Raw genomic sequence first — 23,422 nt, 5'->3', positions numbered from 1 at the left:
AGTGATCTTCCTGCCTCTGCCTCCCAGAGGGATAGGATTACAGGTGTCAGCCATCATGCCTGGCCTGAATTATAGTTTCTTTTGGTAGGGGAGAACTGATCTAAGAAGTAACATAATGTACAAATACAGATGAAAGCCTTTGTATACATACTATTATATTTTCAGGTGCATACAGAATGTATTTCTGGATTCTCTTCTGTCATGTCGCTGTTTCTTTCCAATAAGTTCTGTTGTACACCTCCTCCTGTAAATCACTTCTTCCCCCTCCCCAACTATGGCTTTGATTTCCACATTATAGCAAATATGCAGTTGCATGTGTTCCTTCAGTAGAAATGTATCATTTAACAGGAATCGTTCCAGGGTTAATAACAGCTAACATTCACTGAGCACCCTTTATGTGCTAGTCTCTTTGCCAGTGCTTTGCATGCATTATCTCATTTAAACCTCACAATTGCCCTGTGAGTCTGGTATGATATGATCCTGTTTATTGAGGTTTTCTATATTAGTAAACTTAGATTTAAAATTAATTATACCCATCTTTCACCATATACAAAGATCAACTCAAAATGGATTAAAGACTTAAATGTAAAACCTGAAACTGTGAAACTGCTAAAAGAAAATATTGGGGAAACACTACAGGATATTGGTCTGGGCAAAGGTATTTTGGGTGAGACCTCGAAAGCACAGGTACAAAAGCAAAGATAGAGAAATGGGATTACATCAGGCTAATAAGCTTCTGCACTACAAAGGAAATAATCAACAAAGTGAAGAGGCAACTCAGAATGGAAGAAAGTATTTGCAAACTATCCATCTGATAAGGGATTAACAACGAGAATATATAAGAAACTCAATGGCAAAAAAAAATCCTATTCAAAATGGGCAAAAGACATGAATAGACATTTCTCAAAAGAAGATATACAAATAGTCTAAAGGTATATGAAAAGATGCTCAACGTCACTAATCATCAGGGAAATGCAAATCAAAACTGCAATGAGATATCATTTCATCCCAGTTAGAATGGCTATTATCAAAAAGACAGAAAATAGCAGATGCTGTCAAGGATACAGATAAAGGGGAATCCTTGTACACTGTTCGTGGAAATGTAAATTACTACAGCCACTATGGAAAACAGTGTGGAGGTGCCTCAAAAAACTAAAAATAAGCTGGGCATTGTGGCATGTGCCTGTAGTCCCAGCTACTTGGGAGACTGAGGCAGGATCGCTAGAGTCCAGGAATTTGAGACCAGCCTGGGCAATATAGTGATACCCCATTTCAAAAAAGAAAATACTTTGTTGGCAAGTGACACATCATCTATAAAAGAAAGAAAACTAAAAATAGAACTACCATATGACCCAGCAATCCTATTACTGAGTATGCATCCAAAAGAGAGGAAATCAGTGTATCAAAGAGATATCTGTACTCCCATGTATATTGCAGCACTAATCACCATAGCCAAAATATGGAATCAACCTAAGTGGCCATCAACAGATGAATGGATAAAGAAAATGTGATGCATATACACAATGGAATATTATTCAGCCATAAAAAAGAATGAAATTCTGTCATTTTCAGCCACTTGGCTGGAACTGGAGGACATTATATTAAGTGAAATAAGCCAGGCAGAGAAGACAAATATTGCATGTTCTCACTTATATGTGGGAGCTAAAAAAGCGGATCTCATGGAGGTAGAGAGTAGAATGGTGGTTACCAGAGGCTGGGAGAGGAAAGAGGGAGGCGGGACAAAGAGAAGTTAGTTAAGTGGCACAAAAATACAGGTAGATAGGAGGAATAAATTCTACTATTTGACAGCATAGTAGGGCAAATATAGTCAACAATAATTTATTATATTATATATTTCAAAATAGCTAAAAAAGAAGTTTTTGAATGTCCCCAGTACAACAAAATAATAAATGTCCAAGGTGATGGATATCCCAATGACCTTGATTTGATCATTACACATTCTATGCATGTATCAAAATATCACATGTATTCTGGAAATAGGTATAACTATTATGTATCAATTTCAAAAAAGAAAATCCAAAGGATTTTAGTAAAAAAAATCTTTAATAAGAGAATTTGGATTCATGATAAATAAAGAACAATAAATAATGTTTTGTATTATAGCCATACATGAACAGAAGTGGAATTGGGAAAAATATTATATTCACAATAACAGGAAAAAGAACTTATAAAACAATTTGGAATAAATTTAACCAGAAAGGCACAGTATTTTATAAAGAAAACTATAAAATCTCATTATAAATATAAAACTATTTTTGAACTCATGAAAAGGCACAGGCAGTGTTATTGAATGGGGAGACTTAATGCAAAAAAATTTTAATCCTCCCAAAATTAATATATTTAATATAAATGTAATGCAATTCCAATTAGAATCCCAGGAGGGTTTTTTGGGTTTGTGGTTTTTCTTTCTTTCTTTCTTCTTCTTCTTCTTTTTTTTTTTTTTGGAATTGGATAAAATGAGTAGCCAAGAAAAGCCTGAAAAATAAGAACACTGAAGCAGGATTTGCCTTGCTGGGTATTAGGAAAAGCAATTAAGCCAGTGTGATCAAATCAACATATTATATAAGATTAGACAAATAGATCTATGGAATAGAATAGCAAATCTAGAATGAGATCCTAGTGCTCGCTTCGGCAGCACATACACTAGAATGAGATCCTAGAATATGTGAAAAGTTAATGTGTGACAAAGGCAGTAGTTCAGTTCATCAGGAAAAGTATAGATTATTTAATAATTGATACTGGCACAACTGGCTATCCATTCAGAAGAAACAAAAATGCATTCCTTTCTTACACAATTTAGAAAACTAAATTACAGATGGCTTAATTCTTTTCATTTATTTATTTATTTTTAGAGACAGGGTCTAACTCTGTTGCTTAGACTGAAGGGCAGTGGGGCGATCATAGCTTACTGTAACCTTGAACTACTAGGCTCAAGTGATTTTCCCACCTTGGCCTCCTGAGTAGCTGGGACTACAGGCTACAGGCACCTGCCAGCATGCTCAGCTAATTTTCTAATATTTTTGGAGAGATGGAGTCTTGCTGTGTCACCCAGGCTGGTCTGGAGCTCCTGGCCTCAAGAGATCCTTCTGCTTCAGCCTCCCAAAGCACCAGGATTGCAAGCGTGAGCCACTGCACTGGGCCTTAATTCTTTTTTTTTTTTTTTTTTTTTTGAGACAGAGTCTCACTCTGTTGCCCAGGCTAGAGTGAGTGCCCTGACGTCAGCCTAGCTCACAGCAACCTCAAACTCCTGGGCTCAAGCGATCCTCCTGCCTCAGCCTCCCGAGTAGCTGGGACTACAGGCATGCACCACCTTGCCCGGCTAATTTTTCTATATATATTTTTAGCTGTCCATATAATTTCTTTCTATTTTTAGTAGAGACAGGGTCTCCCTCTTGCTCAGGCTGGTCTCGAACTCCTGACCTTGAGCCATCCTCCTGCCTTGGCCTCCCAGAGTGCTAGGATTACAGGCGTGAGCCACCGCGCCTGGCCCTTAATTCTTAATACAAAAGTAAAATGGTCAAAATGGAAAGTCTGGTAGGCCATGGATACGGTGCAAGGGCAGAAGAAATCTAACAAAGACTGGATACCCAGAGTTATATAAAAGAAGAGATAGACCTATTTAACTATATAAACACCAAAAGTGTAATTTTTAGAAAGAGAAAAATAAATCAGTTCATACTGACATTTCTAATTCAAAATTAAGATTATAAAATTTTTACTCAACTTCTTTGATTTTATGTTTGTATCTGTTTTCTCTTATGCTGAAAATCTTGGTTGCTAATGACGTTAACATAATTATTTATTTACTTTATCCTACAGTATGTATCCAATAGTTTTAAAATAACAATTTCAGTATTATTACTAACAAGTATGACTATTGGGTGTCAATTGGGATTTCCTCGTGATTTATATTATCTTTGGTGTATATCCCACCAGTTTACTTAAATTACCATGCATTAAAGTAACCCAGAATAATTCTTCTTTGTGTCATTCTACCAACAACTGATATATATTTAATTTGTTGTATTTATTTTGTTTTCAATTTTTAGGGATTTTTAGTTTAATTTTTGTTATAATTATGAAACAAATTATGTGATTCCAATGTCAAAACTATAAAAGGTACATTCAGAAAACTCTAGCTTTCATTCCTGATTTCTAAGAGCTATTCCCTCCTTCTTAGAGGTACCCATTTTTATTAGCTCTTAGTTTATACTGACATTGTTTATTTTTGAAAACATAAATAGCTATTTATGTTCTTATTTACTTCCTTTCATTCATAAAAGGTAGCATACCTTATGTAACCTTTCGTGTTTTGCTTTTTTCACTTAACAGTATAGACTGGAGATTACTATATAGCAGTATAGAAATCTTTCTCTTTTCTTTTTACAGCTGTATAGTATTCCATTGTTCCAATGTACCATGTTTTATCCAGCAAATCTCCTATGCTGGACATTTGGGTGATTTAATATTAGCAAAAATCAATCAGGCACAGTGGCTCACGCCTGTAATCCTAACACTCTGGGAGGCCGAAGTGGGAGGATCGCTTGAGGTCAGGAGTTCAAGACCAGCCTGAGCACGAGACCCCATCTCTACTAAAAATAGAAAAATTAGCCGGCGTGGTGGTACAAGCCTGTAGTCCCAGCTACTCAGGAGGCTGAGGCAGGAGGATCACTTGAGCCCAGGAGTTTGAGGTTGCTGTGAGCTAGGCTGATGCCATGGCACTCTACTCAGGGCAACAGATTGAGACTCTGTCTCTCTCTCTCTCTCTCTCTCTCTCTCTCTATATATATATATATGGGAGGAAAGAAAGATCCCATTTAATATAGTAGCATAAAAATTTTAGATTACCTAGGAATAAAATATATGTAAAGGTCTATATGAAAATAACTTTGGGCCGGGCGCGGTGGCTCACGCCTGTAATCCTAGCACTCTGGGAGGCCGAGGCGGGTGGATCGCGCGAGGTCAGGAGTTCGAGACCAGCCTGAGCAAGAGCGAGACCCCGTCTCTACTAAAAATAGAAAGAAATTATATGGACAACTAAAATATATATATACAAAAAATTAGCCGGGCATGGTGGCGCATGCCTGTAGTCCCAGCTACTCGGGAGGCTGAGGCAGGAGGATCGCTTAGGCCCAGGAGTTTGAGGTTGCTGTGAGCTAGACTGATGCCACGGCACTCACTCTAGCCCGGGCAACAAAGCGAGACTCTGTCTCAAAAAAAAAAAAAAAAAAAAAAAAAAGAAAATAACTTTGAAGCTTTAATGAGAGACATAGGACTTGAAATAGGCATTCCATATCGCATGAAGGCAAGACTGAAATTCAAAAAAGTTTATTCTTAAATTCTTTGTAATTGTAATGCAATCCCAATGAAATTTTCACTTTTCAATTTACTAAACTATTCCAAATTTTATCTGGAAGAAAAAACAGTCAATTTTTGGAGAGAACAGTGAGGGGTACTTGCTCTACTAGGTATTAACCCCTATTATAAAGCTACAATAAATAAGACAGTATGGAAATGACACACAAATAGGGAGTGGATAAGGTGACCAACCATTAGGGTTTGCCCACGACTGGGAGCTTTCCTAGAATACTTAGCTTTTCAGTGCTAAAACTGAGACAGTCCTCAGCAAGCTGGGATGGCTGCTGATTGTCCTAACAGTGGAAAAGAATAGACAGCCCAGAAACAAACCTTAATAGGTCATAGATAATTACAAATCAGCAGGAAAAGGAAGGATTTTGTAAGAGATAGTGCTCAGAGAAATGGCAACTATTTAAAAAAAGAAAATTAGACCCCAACTTCATACCATATACCAAAATAAATTCCAGATGGATAGTTGAATTATATATAAACTTAAAAAGTAAAAATATAGGCTGGGCGCGGTGGCTCACGCCTGTAATCCTAGCACTCTGGGAGGCCGAGGTGGGTGGATCGCTCAAGGTCAGGAGTTAGAGACCAGCCTGAGCAAGAGCAAGACCCCATCTCTACTAAAAATAGAAAGAAATTAGCTGGACAACTAAAAATATATAGAAAAAATTAGCTGGGCATGGTGGCGCATGCCTGTAGTCCCAGCTACTCAGGAGGCTGAGGCAGGAGGATTGCTTAAGCCCAGGAGTTTGAGGTTGCTGTGAGCTAGGCTGACGCCACAGCACTCTAGCCCGGGCAACAGAGCGAGACTCTGTCTCCAAAAAAAAAGTAAAAATATTTCATTCATTTTGGTATGGGGAAGAACTTTCTAAGTATAAATACAGAAGAAAAAGCATATATTATATATTCAAATATATTATTATATTCATATTATATATTCAAATATAGAATTTAAAACTCTGATATATATCAGAAAACAGTGCATATAAAATGAGAAAGACAAATTATATAATGAATAAGTTCTGGGGATCTATTGTACAGCATGGTGACTATAGTTAATAACCTTGTATTCTTTACTTGAAATTTACTAGAAGCACATGTTCACACACACATGCACACACACGAATGGTACCCTATATGTGGTAAAGAATGTGTTAATTTATTTGATTGTGGTAATCATTACACAATGCATATGTATGTCAAATCATCATGTTGTACACTTTGAGTATATACAATTATTATTTGTCAATTATACCTCAGGAAAGCTAAAAAAAGAAATTATAAATTGCAAGTAAAAGATTTGCAAAAACATATGATAGTGACAGCCAAGAGGACCCTAAGGAGACATGACGACTAAATGTAATGTGGTAACCTGGATGGGATCCTCACACAGAGAAAGGACATTAGGTAAAAACTATTTCTATAGTTTCTGAATAAAGTATGGACTTTAACATTTAGTTAATAATGCATCATCATTCGTTCATTAATTGTAACAAATGTACCATATTAATGTAAGGTGTTAACAATAGGGGAAACTAGGTGTATGTAGGGTACATGAGAACTCTGTATACTATCTTGACAACTTTTCTGTAACTCCAAAGCTATTTTAAAATAAAAAGTTTATTAAAAATATATAGGCCGGGCGCGGTGGCTCACGCCTGTAATCCTAGCACTCTGGGAGGCCGAGGTGGGCGGATCGTTTGAGCTCAGGAGTTCGAGACCAGCCTGAGCAAGAGGGAGACCCCACCTCTACTAAAAATAGAAAGAAATTATATGGACAGCTAAAAATATATATAGAAAAAATTAGCCGGGCATGGTGGCGCATGCCTGTAGTCCCAGCTACTCGGGAGGCTGAGACAGGAGGATCGCTTGAGCTCAGGAGTTTGAGGTTGCTGTGAGCTAGGCTGACGTCAGGGCACTCACTCTAGCCTGGGCAACAGAGTGAGACTCTGTCTCAAAAAAATAAAATTAAATTAAATTAAAAAATAAAAAATATATAATAAAACTGGTTAACATCCATACTATATATGTCTAAAAACATAAGATTAACTTAATATATATATAACATATATAACTATATAGCATACAAACAAATTAGGAAAAAGAACAGCTCTAAAGAAAAATGGGCAAAGGATATAAATAGGTGATCGATATATGATAAAAAATGTCAACCTTACTCTCATATACTGTCAATGGGTAAGTAAATGGTTTCAACCTTTCTGGAAAGCAATTTGCTAACATATATTAAGAGCCTTAAAAACATCACACTTTTTTGACTTAGTAAGTCCATTTCAGAGTAACTACCCTAAAAGGTTTTGTTTGAAGCGCACACAATATTTTATGGGCCAAGATGTGCTTTACTGGATTATTTGTAAGAGGAAATAAATGGAAAGGATCTAAAAGTGCAATATTTGAGGAATATTGTGGTTTATGATTTGTACCTACTATGAAGCCATTAAAATGATATAGAATAGTGTAGCCTAACAATTAAGATCATAGGTTTTGGAGACAGATTTGAATTCAAGTCAAAGCACCATCACTGGCTATGTGATTTTGGGCAAATCACCTAAAAGTCTTTCTAAGCCCCACTTTTCTCATCTGTAAAATCTGGGGTTTTGGAGGATTAAATGAGATTATTCATGTGTTTAACATAGTGCCTGGAAGATAGCTTAGTATATTGCAACTCACAATAACCCTAGGATGTAGGTTTTTACTACTGAGGAAATGGAATCAGAGACAGGACGAGTCACTTGTCCAGTGCTCCACGGCTAGTAAGTGGTGAGCTGGGATTCAAATCCAGAAAGTTTGACTTCAAAACCCACGCTCAAGGCCGGGTGCAGTGGCTCACGCATGTAATCCTAGCACTCTGGGAGGCTGAGGCGGGAGGATTACTTGAGCTCAGGAGTTCAAGACCAGACTGAGCAAGAGCGAGACTCCATTTCTACTTAAAAAAAAAGAGTGATTAATTATAAAATGTCCGATTTCCTTAAGTACTAAGTTTGACAGTTGATATCTCTGACATTTCACGTTGACACTTCTTGTTTTATTTTTATTGTGAAGGTACATCCTCAGTCTTTAAAATGCCCATTTTGGCTTGTGATTATCTTTCAAATTTTTTAGAACAATTTTGTGAAACCACGGATAAGTCAAAAATTCGTGTTATTTTCGAATATGAGTTTTGTTATGGAGCCAATGCAGCGCAGATAGCTCAAAATATCAATGAAGTGTTTGGGAAGGATGTGGCTAATGAATTCACAGTACGTGGAGGATTTGAGAGGTTCCCTTCTGATGATTTTAATCTTGAAAATGAGCCACATGGGCGACCTGAGACCAAGGTGGATAATGATGAGCTGAAAGCTGTAGTGGGAGCGAATCCATCTCAACCTATGTGTGAATTAGCAGCAAGGTTTGATGTTACTATTCCAACAACATTGGACCATTTGAAACAAATGGGCAAGGTAAAGAAGCTGGATAGACGGGTACCGCATGAATTAAACAAGCGTCAGAAATCGTCTCAAAGCTTGCCTTTCCTTGCTGTCACCACATAAAGGCAAACCATTTCTACACCATATTGTTACATGTGATGAAAATGGATTCTTTTTGACAATCACAAGTGTTCGGCACAATGGTTGGATAAAGATGAAGTGCGGAAACACAGTCCAAAACCGAATATTCATCAAAAAACGTTAATGGTGTGTGTTTGGTGGTCCAGCACTGGTATTATCCACCACAGCTTCATGACACCCGGTCAATCGATTACAACTGATGTCTACTGCAACCAATTGGATGAAATGATGAGGATGCTTGTGATTAAGCAGCTGAGATTGGTCAATAGAGACAGACCAATCCTCTTGAAAGACAACACTCGACCACAGGCTGCATGAACAATGCTGCTTAAACTACACAACCTGGACGTGGAAACTGTCTGTCACCACTATATTCACCAGACCTTGAACCTACTGACTACCACTTCTTCCAGGCTTTGGACCACCTCTTATTTTTTTTTATTTATTTATTTATTTTTTCTATATATATTTTTAGCTGTCCATATAATTTCTTTCTATTTTTAGTAGAGATGGGGTCTCGCTCTTGCTCAGGTTGGTCTCGAACTTCTGAGCTCAAACGATCCGCCCACCTTGGCCTCCCAGAGTGCTAGGATTACAGGCGTGAGCCACCGCGCCCGGCCAGGACCACCTCTTGCAAGAAAAGATATTCAATTCTCAACAAGCTGTGGAAAATGCCTTTCGTGATTTCATCACTACTCACCCTCCAGGCTTCTTCGCTGCTGGCATAAACAAGCTACCCTTAAGATGGCAAAACTGTGTTGATAGCATAGGCACATACTTTGATTAATTGTACTGCTTCTTATTTGAGATATAATAAACTACACTTTTGATTCAAAATTGGACATGTCATATTTAATGACCTAAAATAGAAAAATTAGCTGGGCATCATGGCATCTCCCTAATAGTCCTGGCTACTGAGGAAGCTGAAGCAGGAGGATCCCTTGAGCCCAGGAGTTGGAGGTCGCAGTGAGCTATGATGAAACTCTGTCTCAAAAAAGAAAACCATGTTCGTAACCACAACACTAAAATGTTAGCTGTTATTTATGCTGTTACTGCTGCCTCTCCTGCTGATTAAGAACGTGGGAAAATGCTTATGGTAAAATGTTGAGTAAAAGAAAGAATACAAAATTATATGTATAGTATTCTGATTTTGCTCTGAAATTTTTGTATTGTGCATCGGCATGCATTGATAAAAGACTGGAAGAAAATATACCAATATATTAAAATGATTATCTTTCGGGTAAAACAAAAGACACAAAAGAACAAACCTGGCATATAGAAAACGTTAAGTATTATCGTAATGATCATTTGTTTCATTGTTCCGAAGATTCAACAAAATGCTATAAATGTGAATTTAGTTGTATTTATCCTGCTCAGGATTCATAATTCCTTAATCTGAGGATTCACATTTTTAATTCATGAGTTCTGGAATACGCTAAGCCACTGCTTCTTTACTTCTCTTTTATATTTTTTCTTTTTCTTTTTTTTTTTTTTTTTTTGAGACAGAGTCTCATTCTGTCACCGAGGCTAGAGTGCCGTGGCGTCAGCCTAGCTCACAGCAACCTCAAACCCCTGGTCTCAAGCAATCCTCCTGCCTCAGCCTCCCAGGCACCTGGGACTACAGGCATGTGCCACCATGTCCGGCTAATTTTTTCTATATATTTTTAGTTGTCCAGATAATTTCTTTCTATTTTTAGTAGAGATGGGGTCTCGTGCTCAGGCTAGTCTCGAACTCCTGACCTTGAGCGATACACCTGCCTCGGCCTCCCAGAGTGCTAAGATTACAGGCGTGAGCCACTGCGCCCAGCCTGTTTTATAATTTTTAACTGTAAGTTGTGTTCAGTGCAGCCTTACTTGTGGGAACTTTGTGAAGAATATGTCTCTCTAGAGCTATTTTTGTTGCTTCTGCCAGCATGTTATGCTTCTGACCATGTTATGCTCATTTTTTGGCCTGGAGGGTTCTTGGACATTTCAGAAGGTATATACTTTGAATTCCAAACCCACGTGAAACCAGGCCTGAGGTTAGAAATCCTCATAGGAAGACCTTTTTCTACCTTTCTAGAGCTCAGATTATCTTCCTATAATAGTGAATGATTTTTGTCCAGTTCAATCTTATTAAATGTGTAGTCCTTTGAAAATCTCAGCTTTCTACAGGTATCTCAGTTCCAACCGTCTGCCTTACTTAGGCCCAAGGCCCTGTCTCCTGTCTCTACAAGGCCAGCAAAGCCTAAGCACCTTACTTAATGAAGTAACAAAGCTGCCTGCAAATACCAACCCCCTACACCACTGGAGTAGCTGAAATTTCAATTCCCACCAAATGCTCTGACTTTTGGTTTTCCACTTGGTGTTTGAAACCCCGGTGATTTCCTTTACTTATTTGCAAGCTCAGCTGTATGTTTAAAAGGATGTTATATTTTATTTGGTATTTCTAAGTGTTTTGCAGTATGGGAAGACTTTCAGGTCATTTTGGGAACCATATTACCAAAAATGGACATCAGAGATTATTTTATTTATTTATTTAAAGACAGGGTCTCGCTCTGTCTCCCAGGCTAGAGTGCCGTGGTGTCAGCCTAGCTCACAGCAACCTCAAACTCCTGGGCTCAAGGGATCCTCCTGCCTCAGTCTCCCAAGTAGCTGGGACTATAGGCATGTGCCACCAGGCCTGGCTAATTTTTCTATTTTTTGCTCAGGTTGGGACAGAGATTATTATAAAAGGAAAATAATTTTAGGAGGGCAGGCAGCATTGGTTTAAATGCCAATCTTAGATTAAATTCTTAAAGAATTTTTATTTAGAAGGCCATCCCCCTTTCTTTCTTAGGAGAATTTAAATGAATTTTTTCCATGCCCTATTTCATCTTTAAAGATTTTTGCTTGCCTAAAAAAGAAAACAAAACTCTCAACCGGCCGGTCGAGGTGGCTCACGCCTGTAATCCTAGCACTCTGAGAGGCCAAGGTGGGCGGATCCTTTTAGCTCAGGAGTTCAAGACCAACCTGAGCAAGAGTGAGACCCCGTCTCTACTAAAAAAATAGAGGCCGGGCACAGTGGCTCACGCCTGTAATCCTAGCACTCTGGGAGGCTGAGGTGGGCGCATCCTTTGAGCTCAGGAGTTTGAGACCAACCTGAGCAAGAGCGAGACCCCTGTCTCTACCAAAAAAATAGAAAGAAATTATCTGGACAACTAAAAATATATAAAAAAAAATTAGCCGGGCATGGTGGCGCATGCCTGTAGTCCCAGCTACTCAGGAGGCTGAGGAAGGAAGATCGCTTGAGCCCAGGAGTTTGAGGTTGCTGTGAGCTAGGCTAATGCCATGGCACTCTAGCCCAGGCAACAGAGTGAGATTTTGTCTCTAAATAAATAAAATTTTGATATTTTGTTCATCATGGATTTTTGGCATTAATTTGATTTTTAAAATAGTGCATTAAAATATCATTCCTCTTGATTACTGATTTTTTGCCACCCCCTTAAATTTTGCACATGAAGTGAGTGCCTCACTCACCCCACCCTACTCCCAGCTCTGCTTGAGGTCCTTAGATATAAATAATCTATTTCACCAGCCTGAGCAAGAGCGAGACCCCGTGTCTACTAAAAATAGAAAGAAATTAGCTGGACAACTAAAAATATATAGAAAATATTAGCCAGGCATGGTGGTGCATGCCTGTAGTCCCAGCTACTCGGGAGGCTGAGGCAGGAGGATCATTTGAGTCCTGCAGTTTGAGGTTGCTGTGAGCTCGGCTGACGCCACAGCACTCACTCGCCTGGGCAACAAAGCGAGACTCTGTCTCAAAAAAAAAAAAATCTATTACAGACTAATGAGCATCTGAAAGTATTGTAGTTGAAATATAGGGTTTTTATTCCTGACAGTGGTTTCTATCATACCTCCTCACTTATTAAACAGAGTTCAATGTACTTAAATGGGGAGAAATTTTATTTTTAAAATAATATTTATACTTTGAATAGGTGATTCATTCACAGGATTCAAAATTCAAAAGGCATAGAAAAAAGATATATAGTATAAAGTCTCCCTCCTGCCCATACCTCACAACCACCCAGTTCTTTTCCCAAGAGGCAACCAATGTTAATAATATCCTTCAAGAGATAATTTATGCTTATTCATCAAATGTGTATACATATATTTTAATTCTCCCCTTTTACACAAATCACATACTGTGTCTTGAATCTTGGTTTTTGAATTCAACAATATGTATTGGAGCTCATTCCCTATCAATATATAAAGAGGTTCCTTATTCTTTTTTATTGCTGAGTAGTAAGTATCTCACTGTAGGAATATTATTTAACAAATATTGTATTGAGAGATACTTGTGTTGTTTCCAGTTCTTTTTTTATTTGTTTATATGCCATTTGCATATATGTGAGTATCTTTGTAGGATGAATTCCTAGAAGTCAGATTTCTGGACTGGAAGATTTGTGTGTACATTTATAATTTGGCAGATATTGCTAAACTGCTGTCCATGAAGGTGGTGCCAACTTATATTCCCACCTGTAAGATAAGAGAGTACCTGTTTCTTTACACCCATGGGTAACAGTATGTTATTAGACTTTTTTTTTTTTGAGACAGAGTCTCACTCTGTTGCCTGGGCTAGAGTGCCGTGGCATCAGCCTAGCTCACAGCAACCTCAAACTCCTGAGCTCAAGTGATCCTACTGCCTCAGCCTCCCGAGTAGCTGGGACTACAGACATGTGCCACCATGCCCAGCTAACTATATATATATATATATATATATATATATGTATATATATATATGTTTATATATATATATATTTAGTTGTCAAGCTAATTTCTTTCTATTTTTAGTAGAGATGGGGTCTCACTCTTGCTCAGGCTGATCTCGAACTCCTGAGCTCAAACTATCCACTAGCCTCGGCCTCCCAGAGTGCTAGATTACAGGCATGAGCCACCGCTCCCGGCCGTTATTAGACTTTTGCTTTGCCAGTCTAAAAGGTGAGAAATATCTCAGTGTAGGTTTTTTAATTATCTTAAATATAGACATCTTTTCACATAGTCAAGAACCATTCATATTTCCATTTCTTTGAACCATCTCTTTACATCTGTGACAGTTAATTTTATGTGTCAGCTTGACTGGGTTCAGGGATATCCAGATAGCTGGCAAAACATTATTTCTGATTGTGTCTGTGAGGGTGTTTCCAGAAGAGATTAGTATTTGAATCAGTAGACTGAATAGAGAAGATCCACCCGCACCAACATGGAATGGCATCATCCAATCAAGAGCTGAGATAGAACAAAAAAAGTACAAATTCTCTCTCTTCTGGAGCTGGGACACGTATCTTTTCCTGCCTTTGGACATCAGAGCTCCAGGTTCTCTGGCCTTTGGGCTCTGGGACTTACACCAGCAGCTCCCCCGTTTCTCCAGCTTGCAGATGTCAGATCGTAGGACTTCTCGGCCTTCATAATCATGTGAGCCAATTCCTATGGTCAATCCCCTTTTGTATACCTATGTATGTCCTATTGGTTCTGTTTTCCTGGAGAACTCTAATATCCTTTGCCCATATTTCTGTTAAATTATTGATCTTTTATTATTGATTTATAGGAGCCCTTTATATAATAAGGATATTTAGTCCTTTGTGAAAAAAATTTGAATATTTGCTCTCTGCTGTTTTTCTTTTAACTTTTTATGGAAGTTTTTGTTCAGGATGTTTTATGTGGACAAAATTAACAACCTTTTACTTTATGGCTTCTGGGTTTTGTGTCAAGTGGGAAAGCTTGCTGAAGCCCCACTGATAGTGGAAGAAAGAAGACTAAGGGGAATCTTGGTAATCACCATATCAGTAAGGAATGACCTATGAATCAGAGTTGACTTAGAAATCTGTAAAATTCCATAACTTTTGCAATTTCCCCATATTTATCGTTTGTGCTGTCCCAAGTCTGTTCCCCCATAGTGATTCAAAGCACAACCTTTAAAATGCTAAGGGCCACTGGGCTTGTCTTGAGTGGGGGTGAATCGGGGATAATAGTTAATATGATGGGAAAAGAATCCCCAAATGTTGGCAGCTTTAAGGAAGAAAATAAAAGCATTTCCAGGACCTACCTGGGGGAAGGAAAAAGTACTTGAAAAATGTGGATTAGCCCTTAAGACCTGGTGGTGTATGTTGCCACACAAGGATAAGGAAGAATAGCTGTTCAGAAAAAAACTAGGTAGTGTTCATGCTTACTCTGTAGTGACAAGGTACATCTAGCAATATCATGACCACGTTACATTTTTAATTTGAACAACACTGGTTTAGTACATTAGGTCCATCATGTTATGTAGCAAATGGTTTAAGCTTTAGGGAAATAACCATAGTGCTAAAGTCCAGTTTAACAAATACCACCAAGTCTCTGACTCCTCACTGTTTCCTTCTTTTTCTTGTCTTTGTACTCCTTCCACCTTTCCTTATCAAAGTACAGTGTTAAAACTCAAATGATAGGGCCAGGTGCGCAGTGGCTCACGCCTGTAATCCTAGCACTCTGGGAGGCCGAGGTGGGTGGATCTCTCGAGGTCAGGAGTTCGAGATCAGCCTGAGCAAGAGCGGAACCCCCGTCTCTACTAAAAATAGAAAGAAATTATCTGGCCAGCTACAAATATATATAGAAAAAATTAGCCGGGCATGGTGGCGCATGCCTGTAGTCCCAGCTACTTGGGAGGCTGAGGCAGGAGGATCCCTTGAACCCAGGAGTTTGAGGTTGCTGTGAGCTAGGCTGATGCCACGGCACTCACTCTAGCCTGGGCAACAGAGTGAGACTCTGTCTCAAGAAAGAAAACTCAAATGATATTTACCTTTTTATTCTCTTGGCTCATTTCTAAATTTTCCTGTGAAAAATTTATAGAACATTGCATTTGCGAGTAATCTTTTAAGTATTTCTGACTTTAGGGGTATGCTTATCTTCCTTAAATTGAAAGGGGACAATAAATGATTGCAAGGGTTACCCAGACACTGGAGCTATGGGGATAGCCATCTGTGTAATTTCCTCTCTGCGGCCCCTTCAACGTGATCAGTTCTGTGATCTTCCTCTTTTTCTAGTCACGTTTGCTGCCCTTTGAACCCCAAGGCATCCTTTTATTGCGCATTATTCTCTACTCTCCCTCCTTTCCTTTATCATCGTGTTTCTCCCCCTTTCCACCTTACTCCAGATTTCTCTCACAGCTCCCCCATATATGTCCCCCATCCCCATTTCCGTTATCTTAATTCAATCATCCAGTCTCTTCACCGAACTAGTGACATATCCTTATTACTGTTCTCTCCCTTACTCCAACCTCCAAATAGCAGCTAAAGTGATCTTTCTAATTGCAGATATGAGGGTAAAGGGAGAACTTTCATTTATTTTAAGCAATTCTATATTGTTTGAAAGTTTTACAACATGCATGAAATACTTTTGTCATTGAAAAAAGTGCAAATATCATTATATTACTCGGCTGTTTAAAATCCTCCAACAACTTTCCATTGACTGCAGGATAAAATTCAAAATTCTTAATATTTTATTTTCCCTTGCCTCTGCCATTTCCTTAATTAATCAGCTTGGTGAAGTAACTTCTTGGTTTTTTTCTTGTTCTCTCAATCCCTCTGCCGGGATTATCAAGGATGCTCAGTTCTGAATAATAATAATACTAATGATAATAATAATAAAATAGCTAGTGTTAAAACATCTGCAATATGCCAAATGCTTTACTTGTTATCTCATTTTATAATTCTGTAAGGTAGGTATTACCATCTCAGTTTTATAGATAAAGAAACTCAGGATCAAAGAGGTTCAGTGACTTCCCTATGGTCACATAGGTGTTGTGCGGGCAGAGTCAGGATTTGAACCCAGTTCTGCCTCACTCTAAAACTTGTGCTCTGTCCACTATACCATGCTATCTCTAGAATATGTTTCAGTCATTTGGGCTCAACCTTTTAGAGAAACATTATTTCCTCTCTTTAAGTACATCAGAAAGCAGTTTAGTATGGTTCAGACGATGAGCTCTGGAGTCAAACCACCTGGGTTCAAATTCCATTCCTACAACTTATTAGCTGTATAATCTTGAATAAGTTAATTAATTTCTCTGAGCCTCAGCTTCTCCATCTGTAAAATGGTATGCTAGTAAGTTTCTCTCACAGAGTTGCTGTAATTTTAAAAAGATGACCCATGTAAAATATGCAGTACAACATGCAGTTCTTTGTACCACACAGTGAACATACCCTCAATAAAGCATAGCTATTATTGTCATTATATTGCAGATACCTGCCAAAGTTCTGATGGCCCTTTTGCTCATCTGAAGTTCCTGATCAGTACATCTGAATCCTGATTTGCGATATCCTAATTCCCCTTCTATATATTTCTGTGTAGCCGAAACTGCCATAATTATATTGTGTAAATTTTGCCTTTTTGAGAGTGATTTTTGCAAGATACAACTTTAGACATACAGCAATTTTTATTAGTTCATACATTAAATGGGTATTTATTCAAATGCTGTTCATTTGTTAAGGTGTTAAAGAATGTAATGGTTTAACTGTTGAATTGCTTTAGTATTTCTTATATAAGTATTTTTAAAGGTAATTCAATTCTTTTATCACAGGATTCATCTTTTTGGCTGTGTGTAGTGGTCAGTTCCACCTTGTCTTCATGGTAGGACCTGACTATGGCCAAAGTAACCAACCTCCTGGTGTGTATTTTTTTTTTTTTGAGATAGAGTCTTGCTCTGTCACCCAGGCTAGAGTACAGTGGCATCATCATAGCTCACTGCAACCTTAAACTCCTGGGCTCAAGCGATCCTCCTGCCTCAGCCTCCCGAGTAGCTGGGACTATGGGCACATGCCACCCTGTCTGGCTAATTTAAAATTTTTTTTTTTGTAGAGACAGAGTCTCAAAATATTACCCAGGCTCATCTCAAACTCCTGGCCTCAAACGATCTTCCTGCCTTGGCCTCCCAAAGTGTTGGGATTACAGGCATGAGCCACTGTGCCTGGCCAATGGTCCTTTAAAAGCCAATTTTCCCCCCCTAGCAATACCTTAATAAAAAATATTGGCCTAGGAGGTTTTATTCCAAAGTCTACCCAATAGCAGTTCTCTTAAAACTCTTCATATTCTCCTTCAGCCTTATTTTTGCTGCCACTGCACTCCAGCCTGGGTCACATAGCCAGACCCTGTCTCAAGAAAAAAAAGGAAAAAAAAAGACCATCAATTGCTTTCCATTATTTCATGTAAAGGATATTCTACGTGGGGTTTATCGACTTGGTATATTTTAAAATTCAAACTCCTTACAGAGATTTGTTATCTTAAGTAAATAAGAAGTTCTTGCTTAATTTCCTTGTATCTGTTATCCTTAACATTATTTCATGGACTCATGGGCAGGAACTTCAGGGACAGACTGGTTCCAATTTTCACAGTATGTTCAATAAAACCCTAGAGGCTTCAAGATAGTGCCTTAGGCATCACTGGGGTCAGAAAGGCTTCCAGACACTCTGACCACCAGGGCAGCCTGGCTTTTCTATTTTATATATTAGGCTTCTAAGTAAGATTTCATTTCAGGAAAAGGGTCTACTAATCCAATCCTTTTGTTTTATAGTTGAAGCTTGAATTTTCTACCTTGAGTATTTGCAATGAGGACTGTGAATGTCATCAGGGCAGACAGTACCACCTTTCTATCAAGGTTCTGAAAATGCATTTCTGAGACTGACAAAACAAATAACAGCCCAAGTTCTTGCTCTGGTACTTATTTTTTTTTTTTTTTAATTCACTCTGTTGCCCGGGCTAGAGTGCCATGGCATCAGCCTAGCTCACAGCAACCTCAACCTCCTGGGCTCAAGTGATCCTTTTGCCTCAGCCTCCCAAGTAGGTGGAACAACAGGCATGCACCACCATGCCCGGCTAAATTTTTCTATATGTTTTTAGTTGTCCGGTTAATTTCTTTCTATTTTTTTTAGTAGAGATGGGGTCTTGCTCTTGCTCTGGCTGGTCTTGAACTCCTGACCTCAAGCGATCCTCCTACCTCAGCCTCCCAGAGTGCTAGGATTACAGGTGTGAGCCACCTCGCCTGGCCTCTGGTACTTATTAACCTCCTTGAGGACAGAGCAAATGTTATACCTTTGCTTTTCCACTGTCTTGAGCCTAATAGTATTGAACACATACTCGGTGCTCAAGCACGTTGTATGAAACCAACAGACTTTCTTTCTTATTATGTATACTGGCTGCGTAAGCAAAGCAATAATACTGTAAAGCAAAGACATTTACGTTTGTGTGCACGTATGAGAACACTTTAATACTAAATGGATAAGAAAGAATCATGGATATAGTAATAAAATAAATAACATAATAAATACTACAATAAGAATGAAGAATAAGGAAAAGACCAAAGAACCTTTCTCTATGACTTGAGGTTTTCCGTGAATCATAGGGGGAAAGTCAACAGGGGCATATAGATACAAGATACCTACCCTAAAAGCATGATTTCTCTTGGACTTCAAAATGCCATTACTCTTGCTACTATTTATTGGTACTGCTACTACTACTTCTTCTTTACCATGTGCAAGTTTTCCAAACAGCAGCCAGACTGTCCTAAAACTTACTTAAGTTATATTATCTGTCTGCTGAAGCCCCAAAATGGCTTCCCATCTTGCTTAGTAAAAGCCAAAAGTCCTTACAGTGGCCTACAAGGCCCAAACGCGATCAGTGCACAAACACACACCCCCAAGCCCTGATCCATATCATGCATTTTTCCCCAACTTTATTTCTCACCCTTCTCGTTTCCCTACTCCAGCCATATTGACCTCTTGACTGTTCTCCCTGGCATAAGGGCATGCAGCTCCTACCTCGGGGCCTTTGAACTTGCTATTACCTCTGCCTGACACGTTCTTCTCCCAGATACCCAGAAGGCTTGGTCACTTAGTTCTTTCAGGTCTCTACTAGAATGCTACCTTCCCAGGGAGGCCTTCTCTAACCATCTTATATAAAATAACAATGCCCAGCAAACATTCCCTAACACACTTACCCTGCTTTTTCTCCATGGCACTTATTAAACTGACACATTTATATGTTTATTGCCTGTTTTCCCACACTACAACATAAGCTGTTCCAGAACAGGGACTTTATTTCTGTGCACTGCTGGAATCCTGTCACTAAAAACAGTAGCACAGAGTAAGCACTTAAATGTTTGTTGAACTGTGTTTTCATCATTATTTTTAACAATTTCCTTGTAGTGCCTATATCAGGGGAAAACTAAACAAGAACTTGAGACTTCTAGAAATCTGTATTTCCCCAACTTTCATGGATTTGCACTAGAGGCTCCCAACAAGTAGGTCCACTTTAGGTCTATGCTCCAGTCTAGTAGGATCTGAAATAAGAGGGGAATCTAGTCAATACAACCTTTTCTACTATCCTCAGGGACTTGACAGCACAGAATTCCTTCCCTCCCCATCTCATCTGGAGGTTCTCTTTTCTCGCAAAAAAGATAGGGACCCCTGGAATACTGTGCTGTACCTTGCACAGAGCAGGTACCCAGACTGACTACATTTCAGCTTTGGAATCAGCTCACACTAAACCTATCCGGGTTCCAGAAAACCAAAATAGAAAGCCTTCTCAATCACAGAATTGAATCTTGTAGAAGTTTTTATTTCAGTGATCAACAGAATGCAGTAAATTGAATCTACACTGATTTAACATTAGGCATGCACCTCTACCTGAAACTGCTGTTAGTTTTTGACTGGCCTAAATCTTTATAACTTATTTAGGCACATCTTTAAAGTTTTTATACCCTGATATACAAGGTAAGTTAACTTCTTCCTTGTGGCAGTCTAGTAACGAGAATTATGTTCGCTGGCTAGATTCCTTTATAACTAAAGGCCTCTAGACTCTCAGACTGCCTATAATACCTTGAGACCATAATTTAATATAGCTATTTCAGCAAATCACAGTACAGGGGAAGGAAATAATCTACAAAGCTGAAGTGCACGGTATGAACACTCCACAGATCTTTTTTCCCCAACATTGATAGTCAAACACTAGATAAGGAGGCCCACAGTTAAATACCAAATTATCCTTCCCCCACTGCTATCCTTTCTGGAAGACACAATGATCTCCCCAGAAATATGAAATGAATCCACATAAATGAGAGATTTTACCTATGTGGTCCCACTATCAAATTATAGAAAGCAGTTCCACTATCAAAATTACAGGAAGCAGTTAATGGGCCTTTGAGAAAAGCATAGTCCCATACACAGTAATACACATCTAATAGAGATTTCCATACATCTGTCAATTATTTTCACAAGATTAGCATTAAAAAACACAACCAAATACACATATAACCCTCAAGCCCCGCCCCACACAAATTGGTCTTTGTTCTTTCTCAGATGACATGATGTCCCAAGAGTGACAAAAGATGGGAGCCAATTCCCCCACAGCCATTTCTTCAATCATCCCATCAACAGCTCTTCATTTCTTGAACTACCTTCTTTTTTCCAAAAAGGTAATGCTGAGATCAGTCAGAAAGACTTTCTGAGAAGACTGGCTTGGATTTCTGGGTCTGTTCCAGTCGATTCAAGATGAATTGGCTTGTATCAATGAAGCGCTCAACGCAGTTCACAAAACAGGCCTCAGCCCGACTGTCCAACTTTGGCCCAGGCTTGTCCATGCACTTCTCCTGCTCAGAACAAGATACAAAATCACAAAGGGAACTTGGACATACCTAACAGGCACAGTACACACTATCTGGGTGATGGGCACACTTATAACTTCGACTCAAGCAGTACAAAAGCAAGCCATGTAACCAAAACATTTGTACCTCGGTAATATTCTGAAATGTTTTTAAAAAAGGAAACTTGGAAATTAAAAAAAGAGGGGTAGGGGGTTACTTTGTATTGCTTAGAGGGAAAACTTCACCTAAAAATAGTATCCGATATGTTAAGAATAATTACAAAGTGTGGAGCAATTTTCTCCAGCCTTACATTAAATTCTCACAACCCTATGGAGTAGATACTATTATAAATCCTCATTTTACAAAGAGGGAAACTGTGGCACAGAGATACTTTGCTTAAAGTCATAGGGCCAGAAAATGGTAGAGCTATTACAGAGCAAGAAAAATGGCAAAATATAAATGAAGTAATGTTTTGCTCAATTTGGCTGTAACTCCACAATGCTGCTTGCATTAAATGCCTTTTGATTAACTGCAGAACAAAAGGGTGAAAGGATAAATCATTACGGCAAAACACCCTAAAACCTATCAAAGAAGAAAAAAAATCTACGGCCTGAGATTCTGTAACCTGTCTACTTAGGCCAGAGGTTCTTGAATGCTCTCATAACAAATGGAAAACTGTATGAATTTTCCTAAAGGGCTCCTAGCTTACCGATTCTTAAACGGAGTCCTTAAGCACACCCACACTTGGCCCAAAAGTAACGAATCACACATTTTTAAAAAAGAAGCAAAGCATTCTGGTCCAAGGCAGACCAGAGTCAAATAAGCATTTGGTAAGTGTCATAGTCCAACAATACCACAAATTTATGGGAAAAGGACTATGGAAACCGATAACTGTATATAGTTCAAGTTCGAAAATGTGGTTCATTATCCTCTGTGGTGTACACAAGCCTCAGACCCTCCAATTCCAAGGAAAATTATTCTGGACCTTTGAATTCTGTTAATTTCGTATGTCAAGGGAGGGCAGTATGCTGTCCTTGGCAATCAGAACACTTTGATCTCAAGCTGCAAATGCCTTCCACCCTTTTGCCAAAGTCCCTTCACAGGGCAGACTCAATTCCTCAACCTTCAGACCTGAAACGGCTTGGTATTACACAACAATCCAACAAGAAGATCAGTAAGTATGTATGCTGGAAGAGATTACGCCACTTTTATGGTGGGCTAGAACCACTCATTTTTCACCAGGGAGAATTAGAACTGGGGAATCAAGGTTAATCCCGAGGAATCCAGAATAGCAGATTCACTAACTCTCTGGGACTGGGGCTCCCAAAAATAAAATCCCAGTGCTGGGGGCTCTGATCAGTCTTGGTGAGCAGCACTAGGCAGCTTTCACCTCGGGTGCCAGAAAGTGCTGGGTGGGACAGAGGTGTAAGTCTTCTTTGATATCCAGTCCTATGCACCAACAAAGTAGAGGTCCCGAGTGACAGTCCCCTGAGAAGTGGAGTCACCCTTCTCCCCTCAGGCTCAGCCTGAGGAACCTGAGAAAACCAAAGGGTGCTGCCGGGCCCACCTTCACTGCACATCCCCAGCGTCGTCGTGAGTCCCGCGGGGTAAGGACAGAAGGAAAGTAAGTACAGTGTCCAGGTCCCAGCCCCAGGATCCTCACCCAACAAAGTTCGGTCATCTGGTGCACCAGCTGCTGGAAGCGCTGCTTCTGAGTCTCCACCTCGATGAAATGCTGCAACTGCGGGTCCACAGCGCCCATACCCGCCGCGGAGGAAGACGAAGAGGAATCCATCCCAGCGCGACCACGCGTGCCGAGACGAACTCCGTACCAACTCACCGA

General features: G+C 39.2%; 1 protein-coding gene across 1 annotated transcript; it reads right to left on the bottom strand.

The window, feature by feature from the left end:
* Positions 1–19,891: 19,891 nt before the first annotated feature.
* On the bottom strand, positions 19,892–23,422 carry TIMM8A (translocase of inner mitochondrial membrane 8A). Its single transcript, XM_069463433.1, has 2 exons — positions 23,243–23,422; positions 19,892–21,585 (listed from the first exon to the last, which is right to left on the bottom strand). The coding sequence occupies exons 1-2, from the start codon at positions 23,372–23,374 to the stop codon at positions 21,424–21,426; spliced, it is 294 nt and encodes a 97-aa protein (XP_069319534.1). The 5' UTR covers positions 23,375–23,422; the 3' UTR covers positions 19,892–21,423.

The sequence above is a fragment of the Eulemur rufifrons genome, chromosome 30 (genome assembly GCF_041146395.1).
Source record: "Eulemur rufifrons isolate Redbay chromosome 30, OSU_ERuf_1, whole genome shotgun sequence".
In the NCBI taxonomy this organism is placed as follows: Eukaryota; Metazoa; Chordata; class Mammalia; order Primates; family Lemuridae; genus Eulemur; species Eulemur rufifrons.
This window is presented reverse-complemented; position numbering and strand designations above follow the sequence as displayed.

Coding starts and splice junctions, on each gene's coding strand:
- TIMM8A (XM_069463433.1), bottom strand. CDS start 23,374: ATGGATTCCTCTTCGTCTTCCTCCGCGGCGGGTATGGGCGCTGTGGAC. Junction 21,586..23,242: donor AGATGACCGAACTTTGTTGG/GTGAGGATCCTG, acceptor TGTTCTGAGCAG/GAGAAGTGCATGGACAAGCC.